General features: G+C 39.3%; 1 protein-coding gene across 3 annotated transcripts in view; it reads left to right on the forward strand.

Annotated features, from left to right (window-relative positions):
* The first annotated feature begins 223 nt into the window (after positions 1-223).
* LOC127091036 (2-Cys peroxiredoxin BAS1, chloroplastic) overlaps positions 224-25,796 on the forward strand; it is a 53,709-nt gene continuing 28,136 nt past the window's right edge. Inside the window, exons 1-7 of one of the 3 annotated variants that reach the window (XM_051029542.1) lie at positions 224-578; positions 1,192-1,266; positions 1,418-1,499; positions 1,586-1,665; positions 2,139-2,264; positions 24,378-24,491; positions 24,635-24,887. In XM_051029542.1, the coding sequence (XP_050885499.1) occupies positions 378-578; positions 1,192-1,266; positions 1,418-1,499; positions 1,586-1,665; positions 2,139-2,264; positions 24,378-24,491; positions 24,635-24,751 (795 nt within the window). In that variant the 5' untranslated portion in view covers positions 224-377 and the 3' untranslated portion in view covers positions 24,752-24,887. Of the gene's footprint in view, positions 579-1,191; positions 1,267-1,417; positions 1,500-1,585; positions 1,666-2,138; positions 2,265-24,377; positions 24,492-24,634; positions 24,888-25,796 lie in introns of those variants that run through there. The other 2 variants (XM_051029544.1, XM_051029543.1) reach the window with 2 other exon arrangements.

Here is a 25,796-nt window from a genome sequence, read left to right on the forward strand (position 1 = left end):
GTATGCTTCAACACATCACAGATCCCCCGACAAACCTCGGAGAATGACATCTACGGAAAGTTAACAATCAATAAAACTTTAACTCTTGACAAAACTTTGCTAGATCTGAATGTTGAAAATGAAAGGACAGACAATTACTAATAAAACCATAATATTCCCTTTGTCTTTAATTGTAATAAGACCCATAATTACTCTATGCCTTGTTATTTTTTTCTACCATTAATATTGTCTTTAGATAGCTGTGGTGGAAATGGAATTGTGATGCTTCCTACTAACAAATTTTATTTTAATCCATTTCATTTCAACCTCATTGCCATACTAGTTCTTCTTATTCCCATCATCCCAAACAAACCACATCACAACAAACAACACTCCCAATGGCATGCTCACCCACTACCTCCGCTTCTTCCATCTTATCTCTAAACCCTAATTCATCACTCATCTCTCCCAAAAAACCTATTTCCACTCTCTCTATCCCTAATTCTCTCCCTAAACCCTTCTCACTCTCTTCACTTTCATTCTCTCGCCCCTCCCTTCAACATTCTTCTCGCCGCAATTCATTCCTCGTTAATGCCTCTGTAAGTTCTTCCCCCAATTTCCATTAACTCTGTTTCGAAAATTTCCGCATTGTTTAAAAATGTTACTGCTGTTACTTTCTCTTTGTTTATTGGTGTGTATGTTTTTGGGAATTTGAATTCTGAATCTTTGTATGTTAATTCAACACTAATCAACAATTGAACTCGTAGATATGCTACTTGCCTGGGCAATTTATTTAAATTTGAGCTAAACTGCTTTAGTGCATTTGGTCAAATTTCTACTATATTTCTAAAACTAGCTTATCACATGTTGTAAGCTGTTTTCTCTGCTTATTTCAATAAGATCTCCATGATAGCTAATGAAAACAAGTTATAGCTTTACGAAAACGGTTTGGCTTTATTTTATCGTTTACTACAGAAATAGTTTAGAGTTTGTTTATAGGTAAACATGTAAATGATAATCAAGTTGTTTATCCAAACAAAGCCTTACTTAGCTTGAATAATTTAATGCATTTGGGTATTGTTAAGCATAAAATATTGAAATTTTGAAAAAACTTCAATATATATAGTTTATGTGCCTTTTTGAGAATTTTTTCTTTAATCACTAAATCTTAGTCTAAGTATAGTCGTTAAATTTCTGGTTTGACCTTCACAGAGTGGGCTTCCATTGGTTGGAAATGTAGCACCTGATTTCGAAGCAGAGGCTGTTTTTGATCAAGAATTTATCAAGGTATGCTGCCACCAACCAAAGTGAATATGAATATTGATCCATGTAGCCGACCCCACTTAGTGGGATAAAGCTTGGTTGTTGTTGTTGGTTATTTTTGAGTACTTGCTTTTGGAATTTTCATGTTCTATTGGCTAAAGGGTTGTCATTCCAGGTCAAACTCTCTGACTATATTGGGAAGAAGTATGTTATCCTATTTTTCTACCCATTGGATTTCACCTTTGTTTGTCCAACAGGTTGGTGGTTAGTCACGTTGATCTAGTTATGCATTTAAATTTCTTCCTATAAATTCCTAACGATAACATCTGCTACTCGAATGCAGAAATCACTGCTTTCAGTGACCGGCATGCAGAGTTTGATGCAATAAATACTGAGATTTTGGGTGTTTCAGTTGACAGTGTGGTGCGTTGGTTTGCACTGTTGCTTTTATTGTTACTCTTGATACTGTTTAAGGATTTACCTTATAGGGATAAACCATAAGGTTAAAAGTTCATACATATCATGTTTTCATGTCTCTGAATACTTGCTGAATTGAATAAGAGTATTGTCAAAGAGAATTGATTTATAAATAATGGAAAAGGGAAAAATATGAATAGACCCTTCATTGAAACATAGATAATTGAAATATTTCATTTGTTGGTCTACAAATATAATGTGATTCATAGTAGTTGTAAACTAATGCACACGACCTTTACATAGAACACAAGGATACTCTTACATGCCGAGTGCTGACTCATGCCCTTAAAAACAATGCTCTTTGTTTTAGTATCTGATAGGTTCTTTATGTTCTCATCGCTTTGACATAACATATGTAACGGAGTTTCAAGCATTTGTTTACTAATTAGTGATTTTTTTTTTTGTGTTTGTGTGTGTAGTTCTCGCACCTTGCATGGGTTCAATCAGATAGAAAGTCAGGTGGCCTTGGTGACTTGAAATATCCTCTGGTTTCTGATGTCACCAAATCCATATCAGAATCTTACGGTGTTCTCATTCCCGATCAGGTATATTTTGACATGAAAATTGTGTTACCTATGTGTATGGCTGAATTACTATGAAGCACGAACACCCCGAACATGACATCGACACTGACACGGGCAACACCAATAATAATTCGAAAGAATGAATAAATTAAACGTAATCACGAGTCTCGGTGCCGGTGTCCGACACGGACACGGACACTTCTTTTTTCAGAGGTGTTGGTGCTACATATCTGAATTATAATAAAGCAGCAATCATATAGTTTGTCTGTTGTACCATCTCTCCCTAAATGAACTTAGCAGGGGCATCCTCTTCCCTCTGTAGGATTTCCTAGTTATCTGCAATCTAATCGAGTAAAGTTTTATTTGGCTTTTTAAGGAATTTAACTAGGATTGTGCTTTTCCTCTCCCAACACCTGTCCTTTATGCTCATGTTTCAATATTTTGTTGAATGAAGGTTGTCATACCGCAAAATTTGCCCATTAATATTTCAAGACATTTTGCAAGGCATTCCGACTCATATATAACACTGATCTTGAAGAAACAAAGGCCCAGCTCACGGATGGCCCAATCCAGAAAATGGCCCAAACTGGCCTGTTCGCTACGCGCTTGCCTAGCGAAGCTGACAGACAACAAAAATTTCGGGCTTCATTCTGAGCCAAAAAAAAAAACGAGAAATTTTTTTTAATTAATTAATTAATTAATTAAATAATTAAAATAAATAAATAAATAAAATATAACAAATTATTTTGGACTTGGGTCTCCCTCATTCCAAGCCCATTACCCACGAAATTAGTCTATAAATACTGAAGTTTCAGTAGGGGAGTGACACTTGGAGTTACACTAGGAGATTCACTGGAAAAAAAAAGAGGAGGAGAACAGAGAAGAACGAATAGAAGTTTTGGCATAGGAACCCTGCCTACCCGGAGAATTCAGAGTAAAGAAACCCTGAAGGCAGCCCATCTGCACCGAAGCCATCGCCGTCCAATTCCCGCTGCCTAACTTATTCCGATACTACAAGTGGTCAATCCCTTCAACCTTGAATTGGCAAACAGGTTTGCGTATCTCTATTGTTTATACTTTCAATTGGCCATATCTACATATATAATGCATCATGATTAAATGTTGATATATAATTTGCTTTCGTATGGGAATTTAAATATGCCTGAATACCCTGAATGTTTGATCATGTTATTCCTGTGATAAAATGCCATAAAATTCAAAGTTCCTAACGTGGGGCTGTTTTCAAGTTCAAAATCCGTGGCCGCTCGCTAGCACCTCGCTAGGTGAGCCTGGGGCGAGTATTCGCCTGGCCTTCGCTAGGCGAGGCAGAGGCGAACGAGACAGTAGCTGACTTTTCTATTCTGTTTTTTTTTATGTTTTATCATAGCCATGCATTATTCATCCTATCCTATTTATTGTTGTGATATTTCTCCGGTGTAATCTTCGATTGCACCCTGATTTGGTGTTCTGACATGTTTCTTTTTTTGAGTTTTGTAAAGGTTCACATATCCCAGGAAAAGGTTATTGGCTAGGTATTCCACTTTATTTGTGGGATACCCTTGTGGATTTTCACCCTAAATTAATTTTTAATGTATTAATTTCTAATGTATTAATTTTTTAATATATTATTTTTAATAATTTTAATGTGGAGTTTCATCCTAATTATATAATTAATTGTAAAACTTTGCCTTTGAATAAGTGATCTTGGACCTCTCTTTGTTGCCTTATGATTACGATATTACGATCATGTCCCGCGAACGTGGGGATACCCTTAGCAAAGACCCTTCGGTTAAATCATCATAAAATAAATTATAGTCCCTCGGATGTTGCCTTCGAATATACAACTTTGTCCCTCGATGACCCTCCGATGTTGCCTACGGTTAAAAGATGATAGTCCCTTCGAATGCTAAGGTATCCTCGTAACTGTTGCCTTCAATGACCAATCGATGACCCTACGATGACCCTTTTACATCCAAAGGATAAAACTACTTATTTCTCAATAATAAGGACAGTTTTACCCTCATAAGGATAGGAAATACTCATAAAGACCTTGGGTCGGTATAACTCTTAATTGCTGGCTCACAACCTAAAACATTTTTTCACACCTCACACCTTTCAAAATACCTTCAGAAAATCACCACTTGGTATACATTCATATTAGAATCATTACCGAGTTATATTTTTCTAAACAATTTTTAAAACTAAACGAGATAATCACTTTGTATACATTCATACAAGAATCATTACAAAGTTAAATTCTCTTTTCAAAACAATTTTTCTAAACAATTCACAAACACTTTTTTTTAGACAAAAATAATATAAGTGATCGAGCAATTAAGAGCCCATGGATAACCATGGATACAAAGGGTGCTAACACCTTCCCTTTGTATAATGTACCTCCCGAACCCAAAATCTAAATTAAGGTTTTTCCTGTTCTTTTCCACCTTTCCTTATTGGATAAAAGAAAAGTCGGTGGCGACTCTTGCTAACCGCGACATTGCGATTAAAACCACAAAAAAGTCCAGTTCACCGTATGACAGAACTGGCGACTCTGCTGGGGACCCTAAATATTTAAAAAGAGAGGTTACCTTAAAAACAAGATCACTTATTCAATTTGTCTGATTTATTTTTAAGGGATTGCTTGGGTATGTTATGCTTGAGTGAAAGATCCTACACCCGGATCTAGTGTACCTTAGGTAAGTAGCAAGAGATCATCGCGACTGTCCGGCGTATACTGGAATGGTCAAAATGATGGCTACGGTTAATGTGGCACTTTGGATGTCCTGATGTTCCTCATGTTAGTTGAGGAAATATTTGGCATTCGCGTGGTGTCATAAAAGCATTAACCAGACCTTTAGAACCCTAATTGACTCATCCTGGCCATTAGAAAGTAGTGAGATAACTGGCTTCGGTTCCGACTGGAGTTGGTTGAGACTCGATACTACACTCTTTGAGATTGGACTTTAGGGAAGCTTCGGTCAACCACTTGGTGTTGCACTGAAGTGGACTTAAGGAAAGGTCAATGATTTGAGATCCTTCTAGAACCCGGTTACTATTCTAAGACAGGTTGAACCAACCAAACTTCAGTGGGGAGGGTATTTACCTATGGAACTCACGCAAGCCTTAAAACCTAGGAATGATTGTTGTGTGACTTGCTTGTGCTTGTTATTTATCTAACGACATGACATCATAACATCATAACATCATGGCATTGTACTAACCATTTCAAGGATTTAGGGATTTAACTCTGCTAAAAAAAAAACAGAAAAAAACAAAAACAAAAGCAAAAACAAAAGAGAAAAGAAAAAAAAAGCTCTTTTTGTTAGTTTATGCGAAGTTAAATCCCGAAAGTCCTTGAAAACATTTCATACATTGCATTGCATCGCATAACAGGTATTCTAAAGGATCAGTGTTCTCACGATTTTCCTATCAAACAGATTCCAGCAGATTCAAACAGATTGAACAATGGCTCTCGAACAAACTGTCAAAGATCTCCAGGCCCAGAATGCTCAATTCCAGGAAATGATGCTGAGCTTATCTAAGGGGCAGGAAGAACTGAAAGCTCTTTTGATGGAGAAGAAGAAGGACCAGAAACCTGTGGGTTACATCAACCCGGGGAGAAGGCTTAAGGGACAGGTTACAGGAGTCAAGATTAGAATTCCGAAGGATTCAAAAGAAGAGACCGAGAATGATTCGGAAGATGAGAATCCTAATCTCGTCAATTCTGAGGACGACGATGAAGATTATGAACATGAACAGTACTCTCCGGAGGATGATAAGTACAAGTTGCTGGAAGAACGTATGCTAGCTATGGAGGGGCAGAAAGTGCCCGGTCTGGATTTCGAAAACTTGGGTCTGGTCTCTGATGTGGTCATTCCCCGCAAATTCAAGGTTCCCATTTTCACTAAGTATGATGGTGCCTCTTGTCCTCAGATGCATATAAGGGCTTATGTGAGAAAGATTCAGCCGCACACTACTGATAAGGAACTGTGGATCCATTTCTTCCAAGAGAGTCTGTCTGGCACACAGTTAGAGTGGTATTATCAGCTTGAGAGCTCTAACATCCGCACATGGACTGATTTAGCAACAGCTTTCTACAAGCAATACCAGTATAATTCTGAGTTAGCGCCTACTCGGCTACAGCTACAAAATATGACTATGGGCTCTAAAGAAAGTTTCAAAGAATATGCTCAAAAGTGGAGAGATTTGGCTGGCAGAGTCAAACCCCCTATGACTGATCGAGAGTTAGTGGACATGTTCATGGGTACACTGACTGGCCCATTCTACAGCCATCTACTGGGAAGTTCCTCGTCAGGTTTCACTGAACTTATCTTGACAGGTGAACGGGTTGAAAGCGGCATTCGAAGTGGAAAGATACAGGCAGCTACTTCTGCAAGCACCAAAAAGTCCTATCAGGGAAAGAGTGAATCAAATGCTGTGTACAGTGAGAGGAAGCATAACAAGAAGAATCGTGACCATACTATTGGGGCAGTTATAATTGCCGCACCGCCATCTCAGAACTTCCAACACAGACAAGACAGGTCGAGAAGACAGTTTACCAAGATCAATATGACTTTAACCCAAGCACTGCAGAGTATGTTAAAGGCCAATTTGATTACCCTCAGAGGCCCTCCTGCAAATCCCAACACTACTTCTCCTCGTTATAATCCCAACGCCAGGTGTGCCTATCACTCCGATAGCCCCGGGCATGATACGAATGATTGCTGGTTGTTGAAGAACAAGATTCAGGATATGATCGACGCTGGAGAAATTGAATTTGATCCTCCGGCGACCCCCAATGTCATCACAGCACCTATGCCTAATCATGACCAGAATGTTAATGTTGTGGACGACAATTCTCACGTTACTGACGTTGCTGATTTAGCATCTCCTCTCCTGATCGTTAAGAAGAATTTATTGCAAGCTGGTTTATTTCCAGGTTGTGCTGAAGATTGCGATCTCTGTGTACTCCGACCCAATGATTGTTTGAAGTTGAAGAACGGCATTCAACGGCTGATGGATGATCGTACAATTCTATTTGAAAGGGTTCCTAAGGTGGACAACTCTATTGAAGAGGTATCTGTGATTGCTAGGTCCAAAGCTCCAGTGAAGATTACCGCTACTAGAGTGCCTGTGAAGATTACCGCTGAGCCCAAAGTGGCTCCCCTGATTATTACCGCACCTGGCCCCGTGCCATATTCCTCCAGCAAAGCTATTCCGTGGAACTATGGAGGCGACGTTTACATCCATGGCATAAAGCAAGTTGGTAGTTCTGCTAATCCTAATGATATTGTGGGGACTAGTAAAGTTACTCGAAGTGGAAGGATCTACTCCCCAGAAATCTCACCTCCCGCTCCCGAAATTCGAGGAAAAAGACCAGTCAATCCTCCTCAGTCAGAGACATCGGTCGAAGTTACTTCTGAAGATGTTGCCAAACAGGAAATGGAAGAGATGCTGAAAATCATCCGTAAGAGCGATTTTGATGTAGTGGAACAATTGGGGCATACTCCGTCTAAAATCTCAATGTTGTCCTTGTTATTATCCTCTGAATCCCATGCCAATGCATTGATGAAATTCTTGAAGACCGCTCATGTGCCTCAAGAAACATCCGTCGATCAATTCGAACATTATGTTGCTAATTTGACTGTTGACAATGGCCTAGGCTTTTCCGATGCTGACCTGACGCCAGCAGGAAAGAATCACAATAAAGCTCTGCATATCTCCATCGAGTGTGAGGGGATCACCCTGGCTCACGTGTTGATCGACAACGGCTCTTCCTTGAATGTGCTCCCGAAAGCTGTACTCGATAAATTTGACTACAAAGGCATTGAACTGAAACCTAGTGATGTTGTGGTGCGTGCTTACGATGGTGCGAAGAGTGTTGTCTATGGTGAAGTGGTTCTCCCTATCAAGATAGGACCTCAAGTCTTCAACACTACCTTTCACGTGATGGACATTCGTCCCGCCTACTCCTGCTTGTTGGGGCGCCCTTGGATCCATGGGGCAGGTGCGGTAGCTTCGTCGCTTCATCAAAAGCTGAAGTATCCAATAGCAGGCATGGTTGTCACTGTATGTGGAGAAGAAGAGTATATTGTCAGTAGTGTGCAAGCCTTCAAATACGTCGAGATGGATGGTGAATTCTTTGAGACTCCTTCTCAGTCATTTGAAGTGGTTCCTCCACCCAGTCCTGTCCTTAAGCCAACTCCCCTTGTGCCCAAGGTTGTTCGTGCTCCCCCTGTCATGATCTCTCTGAAAGATGCTCAAGCCGCGATTGAAAATGGTGATCGTGCTGGTTGGGGTCAACTGATCAATGTACCGTACAAGTCTGATAAAGCTGGCCTGGGGTTTAACTCTGGAAAGATAGTCAAAAATCAGATTAATGCTATGGAAGATGCTGATAGTGATTGCGACTTGGATAGCTGGATTTTCCCAACAATTGGTGACGGACTCAACAATTGGAAGACTGAAGACATTATCCCGATTTCCTTTAGTCAGGAGTAATTGTTATTGTTTATTCTAGAATTGCAAATTTTAATTTTCTTTTACAATCAAACTTCTTAAAGCATTGTGTCTATGCCCGAGGCACAATAGCTAATTTGTTAAGGGTTTTGTCATTTTCATAAGCATATTTATATTCAATAAATCAATGGACGTTTTGCATTCAAATATTGCGCTCTTTGTCTTTCCTATTATCTTTCAAACGAGCTATGTTTTCTTACACACACGCACGTAACGAATTGCAGATCCCTATCCACTCTGGATCCTGTTGATAATAGTTCTACTACTGTTCATTATGACTTTGAAAATCCGATCTACCGAGCCGAAGATGGAAGTGAGGAAGATTGTGAAGTACCTGAAGAACTTGCCAGAATGTTACTACAAGAAGAAAGGACTATACAGCCGCATGAGGAGTCAGTTGAGACTGTAAATCTGGGTACCGAGGTGGACAAGAGAGAAGTCAAAATAGGAGCAGGCTTGGAAATCAGTGTCAAAAGAAGATTGATTCAAATGCTACATGACTATGTGGAGATTTTTGCTTGGTCTTACGAAGACATGCCAGGGCTGGATACCGATATAGTAGTGCATCGTTTGCCGACGAAGGAAGATTGTCGTCCTGTTAAGCAAAAGGTTCGTCGCATGCGTCCTGAAATGTCCGAGAAAATCAAGGCCGAAGTCATGAAACAATTCGATGCTGGTTTTCTGGCGGTTACTTCTTATCCTCAATGGGTTGCTAATGTGGTACCAGTGCCAAAGAAGGATGGTAAGGTGCGAATGTGTGTGGATTACAGAGATTTGAATAGAGCGAGTCCCAAGGATGATTTCCCACTGCCACACATTGATGTTCTGGTAGACAACACCGCTCAACACAAGGTATTCTCCTTCATGGATGGATTCTCGGGTTATAACCAGATCAAAATGGCACCTGAGGACATGGAGAAGACTACGTTTGTGACGCAATGGGGCACCTTCTGTTATAAAGTAATGCCGTTTGGTTTAAAGAACGCAGGAGCAACGTACCAGCGTGCTATGGTGGTTTTGTTCCATGACATGATCCATCATGAAATAGAAGTATATGTGGACGATATGATAGCCAGGTCTCATACTGAAGAAGAACATCTCGATCATTTATACAAACTGTTTGAGAGGCTGAAGAAATACAAGTTGAGATTGAACCCGAACAAATGCACCTTTGGAGTAAGATCTGGTAAACTCTTGGGCTTTATTGTCAGTGGTAAAGGTATTGAGGTCGACCCAGCCAAGGTGAGAGCTATTCAAGAGATGCCAGTTCCCCGTACGGATAAAGAAGTCAGAGGTTTCTTGGGACGTTTGAATTACATTGCCCGATTTATTTCCCATTTGACCGCTACTTGCAAACCCATCTTCAAGTTACTGAGAAAAAATCAAGAGATGATATGGAATGATGAATGTCAAGAAGCTTTCGACAAAATCAAGAAGTACCTCCAAGAACCTCCAATTCTGGTGCCACCAGTTGAGGGAAGACCTCTAATCATGTATTTAACCGTTTTAGAAAACTCAATGGGGTGCGTGTTGGGACAACATGACGAGTCCGGTCGAAAAGAGTATGCCATATACTACCTTAGCAAAAAGTTTACCGACTGTGAAACAAGATACTCACTGCTCGAGAAAACTTGTTGTGCTTTGGCCTGGGCTGCTCGCCGACTAAGACAGTATATGTTGAATCACACCACTTTGTTGATTTCTAAGATGGATCCTATCAAATACATATTTGAGAAACCCGCCCTCTCCGGAAGAATAGCAAGATGGCAGATGATTTTAACAGAGTATGATATCCAGTATACCACCCAAAAAGCAATCAAAGGAAGCGTGCTAGCTGATCATTTGGCTCATCAGGCCGTGAATGATTATCAGTCTATGAATTTTGAGTTCCCAGATGAGGATGTCATGCTTGTTACTGATTATGAAGAACCTGGACCGAATGAAGGACCCGAAGTGGGATCCCGATGGACTATGGTTTTTGATGGATCGTCTAACGCATTGGGCAACGGTATTGGCGTCGTGATCATTTCCCCCAAGGGTGGCCATACGCCTTTCACCGCTAGACTATGTTTTGAGTGTACCAACAATATGGCTGAGTATGAAGCATGTATTTTGGGACTCAGAGCTGCTATAGACCTGAGAATCAAGTTTTTGAGGGTGTATGGAGACTCAGCCTTAGTAATCAGTCAGGTCAAAGGAGAATGGGACACTAAACATCCGAACCTCATCCCCTATCGAGAGCAGGTGTTGACATTAATCCCATACTTTGAAGAGATCACATTCGAACATATTCCCCGAGAGGAGAACCAGTTGGCAGACGCATTGGCTACCATGTCATCTATGTTCAGAGTCAGATGGGACAATGAAGCTCCCCGGATTACCATTGAACGACTAGACGAACCAGCATATTGTTATGAACTTAACGCTGATGAAGTAGAAGAGAAGCCTTGGTTCCACGAGATAAAAAGATATTTAGAAGCTCAGGAATACCCTGAAGGGACATCCATCAATGACAGGAAATTTCTGAGGAAGTTCTCCGCTAAATTCTTTTTGAGTAATGGAATATTGTACAAACGTAACCATGATTCGACTTTGCTTCGCTGTGTGGATAGAAAGGAATCAGAGAAGATTATGGAAGACATGCACGACGGTATCTTTGGGACTCATTCTAGTGGACATACAATGGCCAAGAAGATTCTGAGGTCAGGGTATTATTGGTCTACCATGGAAACTGATTGCCACCATCACTCCAGAACTTGTCATAAGTGCCAGATCTATGCGGATAAAGTACATGTGCCTCCTGCTCCATTAAACGTGTTGACCGCGCCGTGGCCCTTTGCAATGTGGGGCATTGATATGATTGGCGAGATTAAACCTACCGCCTCTAATGGACATCGTTTCATCCTTGTTGCTATTGATTACTTCACAAAGTGGGTGGAGGCAGCCTCATTTGCTTCTGTTACTAAGAATGTGGTGGCACGATTCATCAAGAACAGCCTCATCTGCCGATACGGCGTCCCTGAGAGAATTATCACTGACAATGGCACTAATTTGAACAACAAGATGATTACTGAACTCTGCACGCAGTTCAAAATAAAACACCATAACTCTTCTCCGTACCGGCCAAAGATGAACGGCGCTGTAGAAGCGGCTAATAAGAATATTAAGAAGATTATACAAAAGATGACGGTAACATACAAAGACTGGCATGAGATGTTACCATTTGCTCTTCATGGTTATCGTACTTCCGTGCGAACTTCGACAGGGGCAACTCCTTTCTCTTTAGTCTACGGAATGGAAGCCGTTTTACCAGTGGAAGTTCAGATTCCCTCTCTAAGGATCATGAAAGAGGCGGGCTTAGACGAGGACGAATGGATTCAGACTCGACTCGATCAGATAAATTTGATGGATGAGAAGAGACTTGCGGCTGTATGTCACGGGCAGATATATCAGAAGCGCATGACCAGGGCATTCAACAAAAAGGTCAAGAGACAAGTGTATCAAATTGGCGACTTGGTAATCAAACGCATCATCCTACCACAAACTGACCCCAGAGGCAAATGGACTCCCACATACGAAGGGCCATTTGTAGTTAAGAAGGTATTCTCAGGTGGAGCCATGATACTCGCTACAATGGATGGTGAAGACTTCCCACATCCCGTGAACGCGGACATAGTTAAAAAATACTACGCATAAAAGAGACCCGCTAGATCGACGTATCTAGGCAAAAGTAAGGGCATCCCGGCGAACCAAAAGGGTTCGGGCAAAAATTAGGGATATATAAAAAAAATGTACACCCGGCAAGTCGAAAACCTGAAAAGGCGGCTTGGGCAAAAAAGGGTATCCTGGTGGACTGAAAACCTGAAAAGGCGGTCCAGGCAAAAATTAGGGATTAAAGCGTATGACTATGTCCCGTTCTCAGTCAACTTTCATCCAAGTTCGAGGGACTGACCAAGCCAATCACTTCTATCCAACAGCAAGGGATGAGATGCTCGAAGACATAATGACAGTAGTAGGCTTAAAATCAATAGGACTTCTTCCACATAGCTTTCTCTTTGTTTTCGACAATTTCCTCTTACTAGGATTTCTGTCTCCTTGTACACAAATTGCCTGTTTATAGGCCTCCTTTCAAAATCAATACAACCCTCTTTCAAAAAAAAGATGCTTTTGTTTTTACTTTTCTGTTTTGGTTGCGTAAATGTCCATTGATTTAATTTGAATTAATATGTGCATTTGAATATGACTGATGTTTACCAAAAATACATGCATAGAATAGCAATAGCAATTACTACCCGACTTCAGGATCAAGGAAAAGGTCTAATCATGCTTCCAATGAATCCGCTACCAATTCTCTTCCCCAGCAAGCCTGTTTTTTTTTTTCCTCAGAAAATGGCAGTATCCCCAGGCACAGCCAGTTACTCCCCAACAGAGGTCGGCGTCACCAGACAGATTGATCATCTCATCCATCCCCAGCCAGGCTCTGTTGAATATTTCCACCATCAGACAGAAATCAAGCATCCCCAGCCGAGAAAGGGTCATCGACACAAATGTCTCAAATCAGTAGATGGGGATTTATTTTCCCCAGTAGAGTCCCCAAGCAGAACTTCTCATACGCATAACTCATTCATTACATCCTTTCACAGCATACGCATGCATACAACATTCACATTTATTTTAGCATAACACGAAACATCTCATGCATCATGACATAGCATGAAGCTAACTTTTCTTTGCAGGTTAATTATCCTCCTGATATAGTCAAAGTAGAAGGTTCATTCAGACAGACACCTTTATCAATCACATTCAAGATTCAGATACATATTTCAAATACAGTTCATGGGAACATTCATTCTGACAACACTTCGATATCCTCCTAACGATGGCATCTCTAAGCCCATCCCAGACATTTATTGCAAGTACAACATATACAGGTTATCAGATACAGCCTAACGTACGGTTCATTCTGATTCAGCCTAACATATGACTTCTTCAGCAACTCCAATGCGGTCTAACGTACGACCCATTTGGACCTTCAAATCCTCAGATGCTGCCTAGCGTACGGTACATTCAGGGGTGTAGTCTAGCGTACGACTACTTTCTTTTTCAGATGCAGCCTAACGGACGGCTCATTCTACAACTCGGATACGATCTAACGTACGATCCATTCTGAACTTCAACAACCCCAACGCGGTCTAACGTACGACCCGTTTGGATCTTACAACCCTCAGATGCTACCTAACGTACGGTACATTTCTGAAGTGTAGTCTGGCGTACGACTACCGCTTTCATCATCAGATGCGGCCTAACAGACGACTCATTCTGCGACGGTCTAACGTACGACCCGTTCGGATGTCCATCCCCTCAGATGCTACCTAACATACGGTACATTTCTGAAGTGTAGTCTAACGTACGACTACCCCTTTCATCATCAGATCCTACCTAACATACGGTACATTTCTGAAGTGTAGTCTAACGTACGACTACCCCTTTCATCATCAGATCCTACCTAACATACGGTACATTTCTGAAGTGTAGTCTAACGTACGACTACCCCTTTCGTCATCAGATTCAGCCTAACGTACGGCTCATTCTGCAACTCAGATACGATCTAGCGTATGGTCCATTCTGATCCTTTATCCCCAACAGCATATGACACACTCCGACTCCCCAGCGAAGTCGGCAGCCTAATGGATGACTCATTATACGGTCTAACGTACGACCCAGTGTGGCACCCATGTCTTCAAATTGGCCTAATATACGGCGCGATCTGAAGCTTTCGTCATCAAACCTCCCGGATGGCATCTTTAAGCCCATCTCCATCAAGACCAACTGTCGATTCTCAAGTGCAAATTTTTGGGGCATTCTAGTGTTCAATAATCTTCCACCTCCAGACCACGAATGGCGTATACACCATTCTAACTCTCTCGGTCCAAGAATATTGAACAGGGGCAGCTGTCATACCCCAAAATTTGCCCATTAATATTTCAAGACATTTTGCAAGGCATTCCGACTCATATATAACACTGATCTTGAAGAAACAAAGGCCCAGCTCACGGATGGCCCAATCCCGAAAATGGCCCAAACTGGCCTGTTCGCTACGCGCTCGCCTAGCGAAGCTGACAGACAACAAAAATTTTGGGCTTCATTCTGAGCCAAAAAAAAAAAAAAAAAAAAAGGAGAAATTTTTTTTAATTAATTAATTAATTAATTAATTAATTAAATAATTAAAATAAATAAATAAATAAAATATAACAAATTATTTTGGACTTGGGTCTCCCTCATTCCAAGCCCATTACCCACGAAATTAGTCTATAAATACTGAAGTTTCAGTAGGGGAGTGACACTTGGAGTTACACTGGGAGATTCACTGGAAAAAAAAAGAGGAGGAGAACAGAGAAGAACGAATAGAAGTTTTGGCATAGGAACCCTGCCTACCCGGAGAATTCAGAGTAAAGAAACCCTGAAGGCAGCCCATCTGCACCGAAGCCATCGCCGTCCAATTCCCGCTGCCTAACTTATTCCGATACTACAAGTGGTCAATCCCTTCAACCTTGAATTGGCAAACAGGTTTGCGTATCTCTATTGTTTATACTTTCAATTGGCCATATCTACATATATAATGCATCATGATTAAATGTTGATATATAATTTGCTTTCGTATGGGAATTTAAATATGCCTGAATACCCTGAATGTTTGATCATGTTATTCCTGTGATAAAATGCCATAAAATTCAAAGTTCCTAACGTGGGGCTGTTTTCAAATTCAAAATCCGTGGCCGCTCGCTAGCACCTCGCTAGGCGAGCCTGGGGCGAGTATTCGCCTGGCCTTCGCTAGGCGAGGCAGAGGCAAACGAGACAGTAGCTGACTTTTCTATTCTGTTTTTTTTTTATGTTTTATCATAGCCATGCATTATTCATCCTATCCTATTTATTGTTGTGATATTTCTCCGGTGTAATCTTCGATTGCACCCTGATTTGGTGTTCTGACATGTTTCTTTTTTTGAGTTTTGTAAAGGTTCACATATCCCAGGAAAAGGTTATTGGCTAGGTATTCCACTTTATTTGTGGGATACCCTTGTGGAGTTTCACCCTAAATTAATTTTTAATGTATTAATTTCTAATGTATTAATTTTTTAATATATTATTTTTAATAATTTTAATGTGGAGTTTCATCCTAATTATATAATTAATTGTAAAACTTTGCCTTTGAATAAGTGATCTTGGACCTCTCTTTGTTGCCTTATGATTACGATATTACGGTCATGTCCCGCGAACGTGGGGATACCCTTAGCAAAGACCCTTCGGTTAAATCATCATAAAATAAATTATAGTCCCTCGGATGTTGCCTTCGAATATACAACTTTGTCCCTCGATGACCCTCCGATGTTGCCTACGGTTAAAAGATGATAGTCCCTTCGAATGCTAAGGTATCCTCGTAACTGTTGCCTTCAATGACCAATCGATGACCCTACGATGACCCTTTTACATCCAAAGGATAAAACTACTTATTTCTCAATAATAAGGACAGTTTTACCCTCATAAGGATAGGAAATACTCATAAAGACCTTGGGTCGGTATAACTCTTAATTGCTGGTGTAGCGGTGTATTCGTCGCTATATGATCTATCGATTAAATCATAAGCTAGGAGATACATTGAAATTTCGAGTCGCCACCGCACTTTTATTTATCCAAAGGATTGGCTAAAAAGCGAACAAAAGCCTAAGAAGTTTTACACGTAGAAAACTAATAAAAAGATCAGAGAGTCTGGGTAAGGGGTAAATTACGCAATGGGAAGGTGTTAGGCACCCACTACGTCCTAGGTACTCCTAGGGAGCCCTTTTCACACTTGTTATGCAAAATTATTATTTGTTACGACAAAAAGATTGTGCAAACATGATTGGGATGGTGAGAAAAGAATATACAAGTTTATTATTTATTGGGTTATTGGGTTCGAACGGATGAACCCGTTGCCTACGTACCTTCCATCAAAGGTAAGGATCAGAACGCCGTAGTTCGGCTAAAAGATTTCCAAAAGTGGGTTAGGTTCAATTTTAAACACAAACCCCAGGTCTTACGTTATCCACGGGAGAAAACTCAACCTTATACAAACAACAACGTCCACCATGTGAGAACAGCTTCAACTTGCCAGGGAGGGGTTAACCCTATAATAGGCGAGGAAGACTTACAATTCAATCACTAAAGACAGAAGGTGAGATTAACATCAACCACTAAGATAAATCAAACCTATAGCTCATGTATGAAAACATTAATGGACAAAGCCAAAACAAGTGAATGAGTGAAGTTAATTGATTATGATTGTGAAAATGAAGTCAAAGTATGATTAAGATTGATTCAGAGAAGTATTATGAAAATGGAGTTTGAAAAAAGTCAAGGACTTGAGTCCAGGTTTTTAGTTTGAAAACATGAAGATGTTTGCACAACACTTATGTCAAGTTTTAAAAGATAAAGTGTGAAAAGGTTCTAAGACGTAATGAATGATGAATGGATGAAGGATGGATAGTAAAACTTCTCAGGCGGTTCACTTCTTGAAATCATATGGGAGATGATTCAAGTGTGTCCTTTGGAATAGCAATTAATAATAACAGACAAGCAAAGCAAGCAAAAGCGGATATCGGATGCCAATCACTGGTCTTATACCAGTCTCCTAAAACAAAACAGGATATCAGAGGCCACTCTATGGACTTACACCAATCTCCACAGGCAAAGAAATAAAAAGCGGATACCGGATACCAATAGATGGATTTACACCAGTCTCCTAAAACAGAACAGGATATCAGATGCCACTCAATGGACTTACACCGATCTCCTCAAAAGAAAAGAACAAAGATGAAATATGGAAGTCAACTGCCAATTTATCTGGACTTAGGTTAACTCCACAGTATGCTCCTAGGAAATCCAATGCCACGTCACAGGGACTTATAATGGATCCTCACATACAAGAACAAAAGCAACAATATGATCACAGGAATGCAAATGCCAACCTACAGGGACTTATAATTGCAACCTCTCATACAAGCAGATGAACAAACTATGATCACAGGGAAGCAGATGCCAACTTACAGGGACTTATAATTGCAACCTCTCATACAAGCAGATGAACAAACTATGATCACAGGGAAGCAGATGCCAACTTACAGGGACTTATAACTGCAACCTCACATACAAATCAAACAGATCAAACTATGATCACAGGATAACAGATGCCAACTTACAGGGACTTATAACTGTATCCTCACAAACAAACAAACAAACAAAGCAACAGAAGATATGAGTGACCAATGAGGTCTTACACTCTATCCTTCCATATCACAGGAGCAAGGGCCAAAGAAATGGACTTACAATTGTCCTCAATGGGTAAACAACAATGATAACATCACAAAACAAATGAGATGATCATGCACTAATGGCAATTGATGATGATAGATGCATAGCATACAGGCAAGCAAGTGCATATGACAATCAAACAATCAATGAATATCAAACAGCACACTCTATAGCCAAACAATGGGGGCTCACACAAGAGGGTTTGACTTTGAAAGTCCACTGTAATGGGTGAAGGTCGCTCTTAACCTGGCCATTGAGGGGCTCAGGTGAAGCAGATGAATAGGATATGAGGGGTGTGCCTCATTGCTTCTATCTCAAATCAGAGAGAGCATCAAAGAAAGTGTGGGAGCTCAGAAAGTAGGAACTCTCTCCACATTATTGACTCGATTAGATCTTGGGTATTTATCTCATTGCTTCAACCAGGTACTGGGAGCAAAGAGAGGACACACTGAATAGTGGGGGATAGATTGCTTATCCCTACCTTCCACCAATTGCCTTACTTGAAGGACTTTTCCTGCTTGGGACAAATATAAACACACACAGGCATTGCCTCTTAAGGAGGACTTCAGACAGTTTGCCCGGTCAAATAACAGACCGGGTCTCCAGACTACATGAAGAAGAAGTAATTATACCTCAAAGCAAATGCTAAAAAGCAAAGCAAGCAAGCAAGTTCAAAGAACTTAGGCAACTAAAGTACCTGAAAAAGTCAAACCAATTAGTAAACAGTTCAACAATTAAAACAAAGAGAAATGAACCAAAAGTCAACCACAGAGGGACCAATTGTGCAAGGCACAAAGACTCAAGCATATGAGTCACCTACAAAACAAAGTGTTAGCACATGATAAACAAACCAACTCAATCAAAATTGAAAGGTCTTTGGGGCATTGGTGCTCAACCTGAAACAAACAGCTCAATTGTAAGCTTACAAGACCACTAGGACTAGCCTAGGGTCAAAGATGAAAGAAAAAGGTCAAGGCAGCAAGCAATATTCAATCAAAGTCAAATTCAATCATGTAAGAATCAAACACAATTGGATTCAAACTTATATCATGCATCAAGGTCATTTCATAAGCCAAAGAATGCAAAGCATAGCAAAGGAGGCATACAAAAGTCAACAGCAAAGACTTCATTCAAAAGTCAACTCAAACAATCTCAAAAATTATGAAATAAATCACACTCAATCCTAACATCTAACATGGTATACATGTCAAATTTCATGGCATTTGGATGAGAGGAAGGTAGTCAAATAAAATCATGAAGTCAAATCAAATTCAAGTAAGCATGATGAAAGTCAACAAGCATGGGTCAACTTCAAAAAATCATATCAATTTGAAAACAGAAGATAAATGAGTGAGATTAACACCATTGCAAAGCTTGAGATGTCTAGTTATCACATATGAAATTTCATGGTCATACAATAAGATATGAGAATTTCACAAAGGATTTGGCAAGGCATAACACAAAAAGTCAACAAATGACCAAGTATGGAAGAAAATTCACAATCAAATGGAAAACAGCATGATTAAATCCAAGAAAATTCATACACAAACTAGACATGTGATAGGTCATTCATGCAAAATTTGGAGTCAATTGGATAGGAGGAAGCATGTGAACAAAAATCATACATTTGCATATCATTGGTGTGACACAAATTGTCACACCCTAGCTCAAAAATTCATATCTATCAAACCACAAATGAGAAATCCACAAACTTTATATGGAAATGAAGGTCAAGGTGTCTAGTTTCACCACAAAAAATTTCAAGCTCAATGGATGCAATATGACAATTTCATAATTGAAATGGCACAATGTATCATTTTGGCATACATGTTGGGAAATCATTTATCATTTAAAATCCAGAACATGAAAAATTAATTAAAATTCACCATAAAATAGTAGACATCTTTGTGATCATCATGCAAAAAATTTCATAATTTTTGAGTGAAAATTGAATGAGAAATAAATTGTAGAAATGGAGGAAATAGTTGGATGCAATATGAACAAATGGCATGGCAAAGTGGTCAAAGCAAAGTCAAAGCAGTGGCACAAGTGTAATTCTGGACCTCATTAAACCAAACTGTGCGTTTTGATGCATGGAAACGGAATGTTCTCATTGGCCAACGGCCAATGGAACAGTAAACACCAAAGAAACTTCATATTTTCTGATTTTTAGAAACCCTAGGGTTTAACATACAGCAGGGCAGCTCAAAATGCTCATCTTCAATTGATTATCATGGCCAACAAACCTCAAGCAAAATCACACAGACCAACATGGTAACACAAATGTGGTATTCATGCAGCATAGAACAACAGCAACCAACAAGACAATATGGGAAAGGTATGAGTTCATCATCATAAAAACGAACTTCAAGCAACATCACACAATAACATGGCATTGGGAATACTCATACTGCAACCAAACAACAGCATACAAAATGCTTCACATGGTCATGAGGTTTCAAACAGCAGCAAGGCAACAGCATGGCATCGTGTAATCATCAACATGTAACCAAATGAAATAAACAAACAGCATTCAACACAAGCAAACATAATATGAATCAAGGTGGATTTCTGGACATGTTCCTAGAGTTTCAAACAAGCAGCAACATGGTTTCAGCATTGTAAGCATCGAATTTGGCAATGTGTAGCAGCAAGTAATCAGTCAGCATACCACACATAAACATGAGAAAAATCCTGGACAGGGTAGTTTCGAAACAGCCAGCATTGACATATTCATCATCATCATGTTCATCAAAACAATAGCACATAACAGCATAGCAGTTGTACTCAACAGCAACACAAAAATCGACCAGCCACAACAGCATCATCATAACAGCAGCAGGCACATATTCATGTTGTCACCAATCATCAAAACAAAATGACTCGACCAAACCACACAAACAATATGGCATTGGGAAATGGTTAAGGTTTCAACAGCTGCAGGGCATGTGCAGCGACAACATGTATCATGTATTCTCATGCTTCCAACACAAACAACAGCAGGGCAAATAAATGTTCATCAATCATCATCATTCGACCAACATTTCAAAAGTAAGGTAACAGTATTCAGCTGGCATACTAACACAAACAGAATATGAATCAATATGGATTTCTGAGCATGTTCAAGGCTGCGATGACAGCAGGGTATTAACAGCATGGTTAAGCATCATTCAATATTTATCAAAACTGCAGCAGGACTTTAGCAGCATGGTATGATGTGTTCATTAGCATCCAAACAAAACAGACAACAGCATAGTAATGGTATGGCAAAATCATTCAGCAACATTTATCAACCATGAACAAAATGAACCTAACCAGCCTCAATACTCATGCAATACTGACATCAACTAATCATCAAAATGACTTAGCACAAACATACATCAGCATGGATTTAGCAAGCAGTCAATAGCAACTTCCATCATTATGAACTCATTCAAAAAAATAAGCATCAAGCAAGCAGCATGGCAGTGGTAATGTTCTTCAATGCAAACATGTCATACACAATAAAACCAAAACAAACATAAGATTTCTAGGCAGCCTAAGGGTTTAAGCATAACAGCAGCAACTCAACATCAATGCTCAACATTCACACAGGCAATTTCAGACAGACATAATGAACAACATGGCCAATGGAACATCAAGCAAACTTTGACCAACAACCAAACAAACAGTAATCCTGGAAATTCTGGGCAGCATAGGTTTGAACAGCAAGCATAGACTCATCATCACCATAAGCTCGAAAATTCATCATGCCCAGAATTAAAATATGAGTACAGTAGTGTAATCCTCATGCATCGCACATACACAATCCATTCATGGTTTTCAGGAAAAACGCAGCATCACAGCAAATCGAAAGAAAAATACATTCAAGCATAAAAATGAAAACTCATATTTCTCTCAGCATAACCAACCATTTCAAGCAAATGAACACTCATTAGAATCAACATCAAACAAACTATTCAAAGCACATCATGGCATGGTAAAAGAAGGAGGTCGAAAAACTTACTTATTTTTGAAGAAATGGGGATGCAGTGGTCTTTGAGTGGTCGTAAGCAAAAACAGGTGAGCACAATGGTTGATAATGATGGAAGCTTGAAGAACCTTGGCTCAGTAGTGCTTGGAAACAACCATAACTCGAGCTGCCATTGAAGGATTTCTTTGAAAACAGACCATGATGAAAGCTGTGCAGAGGATGTTTGATGCAGCAAATCACTTTCAAATGGAGTCCAGATGAAGAAATAATGAAGGTGGTTCAAGGGTTTTTGATGTTTTGCTCAGAATTCCCTTTGTGCAAAAATGCAAGATGAAAGGAGAATGAATGTTTTTGGTCGGTGGCTGCTTGTCTCTAGGGTTTAATCTGGCAGAAAATCACTTTATATATGTCTGTTTTATCTCTACTAATCAAATGCTAAACTGGTTTAGTCTTGGTGGAGTGATTTGCATTTTTGCTAATTAAGGAACAAGTGAAAAGGAGGTGTGTTTGTCTGCACAAATTTGGGCCTGAGCATGCTGCAAATGACCATGCCAATTGCTGCTTTTGGTCTGCTGCAGAATTGTTGTATGTGTTTTGTTTGTGTACTTCCTTTTTGCAACAAATGCCAAATTTGCATTTTGATTCAAAATGGTAGGAAAATGGTGATATGATGATGGTTTAAGGATTGGAACAAGTCACAAATGATATATGAAACACCTCCCAATTGGCAAAAATGAGAAAAAGTCCATAAGTCAAAAAGTCAACTGTGAGTCAAACTTTGATTTTTAAAGGAATAGGTCCAAAAATGCCATTTTGAATGGTAAGGTTTTAGGTCATGAAATTTATATTTTTGGAAAGAGGATGAAAAATGTGGTTTGTAGGAAAAAACCCCACCAAATTTGGCCTTATGGTTTGGGAGATATGCTCAGTTGAAGTTCAAAAATTGGTGAAAATGATTTGATCATATCTTGACAACCACACATGGGATTTGAGAGTTCTTGGACTTTTTGAAAATGGGAGAACAAGATCTTCAACTTTCATGTTGGGCAAAAATTCATTTGGAGCTTGTATCATGATGTAAGTTTAAGATCAAGAAGTTTCCATTTTTGGCAGTTGAAATTACAGGTCCACTTGCTATTTCTGGAAAATTTTCTGATTTGACTTGATTTTCTTCCATGATGAGGTTGAACATGATAGATGAGGCTTGTACAAGCATGAATGAACTTCTTCAGATCAATTCTATCCACCAAATCTTTGATTAAATCCACAGTTGACCAAGTTTGACTTTTCTAGGGTTTTGGACTGATTGAACTTCTTCTGATGAATTCCAAACCCTAATTCCTTGAGAACTTGACTTCAAATGATGTCCCAAGTTGTATGAACTTTTGATTAATGAACATGGTGCCCAAATTCTGCAAGAATGGCCACCATCCATTGCTTTGATTGACTGTTGACTGACTTTGACCTAATTGCTGATGATTGCTTCAACTGCAAGCAACAAGGTTAGACTGACAATATTTTTGTACTTTTTTTTTGAATAATAAACATATGAAAGCAAAGATATACAAATGCAAAGTATGCTTTGGTGATCAAGAAACAAACCACAAGGCAATCTATCCACTAAGAGGAAAGCAAAGGCATGCAATGATCCTTGAGGTTATGATATGATATGATATGGGCCATGAGGGATCTTAGGGCCCAAAATTGGGGTCTTACAGCTGGCTCACAACCTAAAACATTTTTTCACACCTCACACCTTTCAAAATACCTTCAGAAAATCACCACTTGGTATACATTCATATTAGAATCATTACCGAGTTATATTTTTCTAAACAATTTTCAAAACTAAACGAGATAATCACTTTGTATACATTCATACAAGAATCATTACAAAGTTAAATTCTCTTTTCAAAACAATTTTTCTAAACAATTCACAAACACTTTTTTTTAGACAAAAATAATATAAGTGATCGAGCAATTAAGAGCCCATGGATAACCATGGATACAAAGGGTGCTAACACCTTCCCTTTGTATAATGTACCTCCCGAACCCAAAATCTAAATTAAGGTTTTTCCTGTTCTTTTCCACCTTTCCTTATTGGATAAAAGAAAAGTCGGTGGCGACTCTTGCTAACCGCGACATTGCGATTAAAACCACAAAAAAGTCCAGTTCACCGTATGACAAAGGTCACAATGCTTATTAGCATTAAGTGGTAAAAATTTGGTATTGCCTACGATTCCATTATTTCAAACTTGTGTCATAATTACCTAAAAAACAAAAAACATCCAATGATGCAGGGAATTGCATTGAGAGGATTGTTCATTATCGATAAGGAAGGGGTTATTCAACATTCTACCATCAACAACTTGGCAATTGGTAGAAGTGTTGATGAGACAAAGAGAACACTCCAGGTGATTGATTATACAACTAACTAGAACTTCATGAAGATTGAACAACATTCTACTTAGAATATCACATTTTTATTTATTACATCTATATCCATTCCAACGAGTACATAATTTCATCGATCCTCTGTTTTGCATTGGTCTTGCAGGCCCTGCAGTATGTACAAGAGAACCCAGATGAAGTTTGCCCTGCTGGATGGAAGCCTGGGGAGAAGTCCATGAAACCAGACCCCAAACTTAGCAAAGATTACTTTGCAGCGGTATAATGTGTATAACAGTTAAGAGTAGCCACACGCATCTGTATCAATTTGAGTTATGAAAGAGTATTATGTAATAGTATTTGCTGGTGTACTGGATTCTGTAATGTACTATGTATTGATAATTTGCAATTTCTTTTGATTATGGTGTCTGTATGATCATAATCGTGTGTGAAGTTATTGGAAAAAATAGATAAAAATTGTAATATTTTATTCGTCAGTCTTAGGCTGATTTATATAGTGAAGATAAAAATTATTACAATTGATTTTCTCCTTAATGGAGAATAAAGAAAAATAAAGGTAGTATTAAAGACAATAATAAAATCGGAAATAATATATTTTCCAACACCCCCTTCAAGTTGGTGTATAGATATCTATCATGTCCAACTTGTCTATCAAATACTCAAAAGTAGGCCTTGTCAAATTTTTGGTTAGGATATCCGCAGTTTGTTGACTTGAAGTCACGAATGGTAGACATATGATTCCCGCATCTAACTTCTCCTTTATGAAGTGTCGATCAATCTCGATATGCTTGGTTCTGTCATGTTGAACTGGATTATGAGATGTGCTAATAGTAGCTTTACTGTCAGAGTACAATTTCAATGGAAGCTCAATTTTCATCTTAAGTTCTTCTAGGACTCTAAGGATCCATAATCCTTCACAAATACCTTGAGACATAGTTCTAAACTCGGCCTCTGCACTACTCCTTGCTACAATTCCTTGTTTCTTACTCCTCCATGTCACAAAATTACCCCTAACATAGGTACAATATCCAGAGGTTGATCTTCTATCTGTGACTGAACCTGCCCAATCGGCATCGGTGAAGATAGACACATTTTTTTTCACTAGTTTTCTTAAAAGATAATCATTTTTCAGGATTTCCCTTCAAATATCTCAGTATCCTATAGACTGCGTCAAGATTTTCCTAGAAAGGAGAATGCATAAACTGACTCACTATACTAACTGAGAAAGCAATATTAGGTCGGATGTGTGACAAATAAACCAGTATCAATAGAAACATTACCTTCTCCCCAAAGTTTAGCATTAGGATCCA

The sequence above is a fragment of the Lathyrus oleraceus genome, chromosome 6 (genome assembly GCF_024323335.1).
Source record: "Lathyrus oleraceus cultivar Zhongwan6 chromosome 6, CAAS_Psat_ZW6_1.0, whole genome shotgun sequence".
NCBI lineage: Eukaryota > Viridiplantae > Streptophyta > Magnoliopsida > Fabales > Fabaceae > Lathyrus > Lathyrus oleraceus.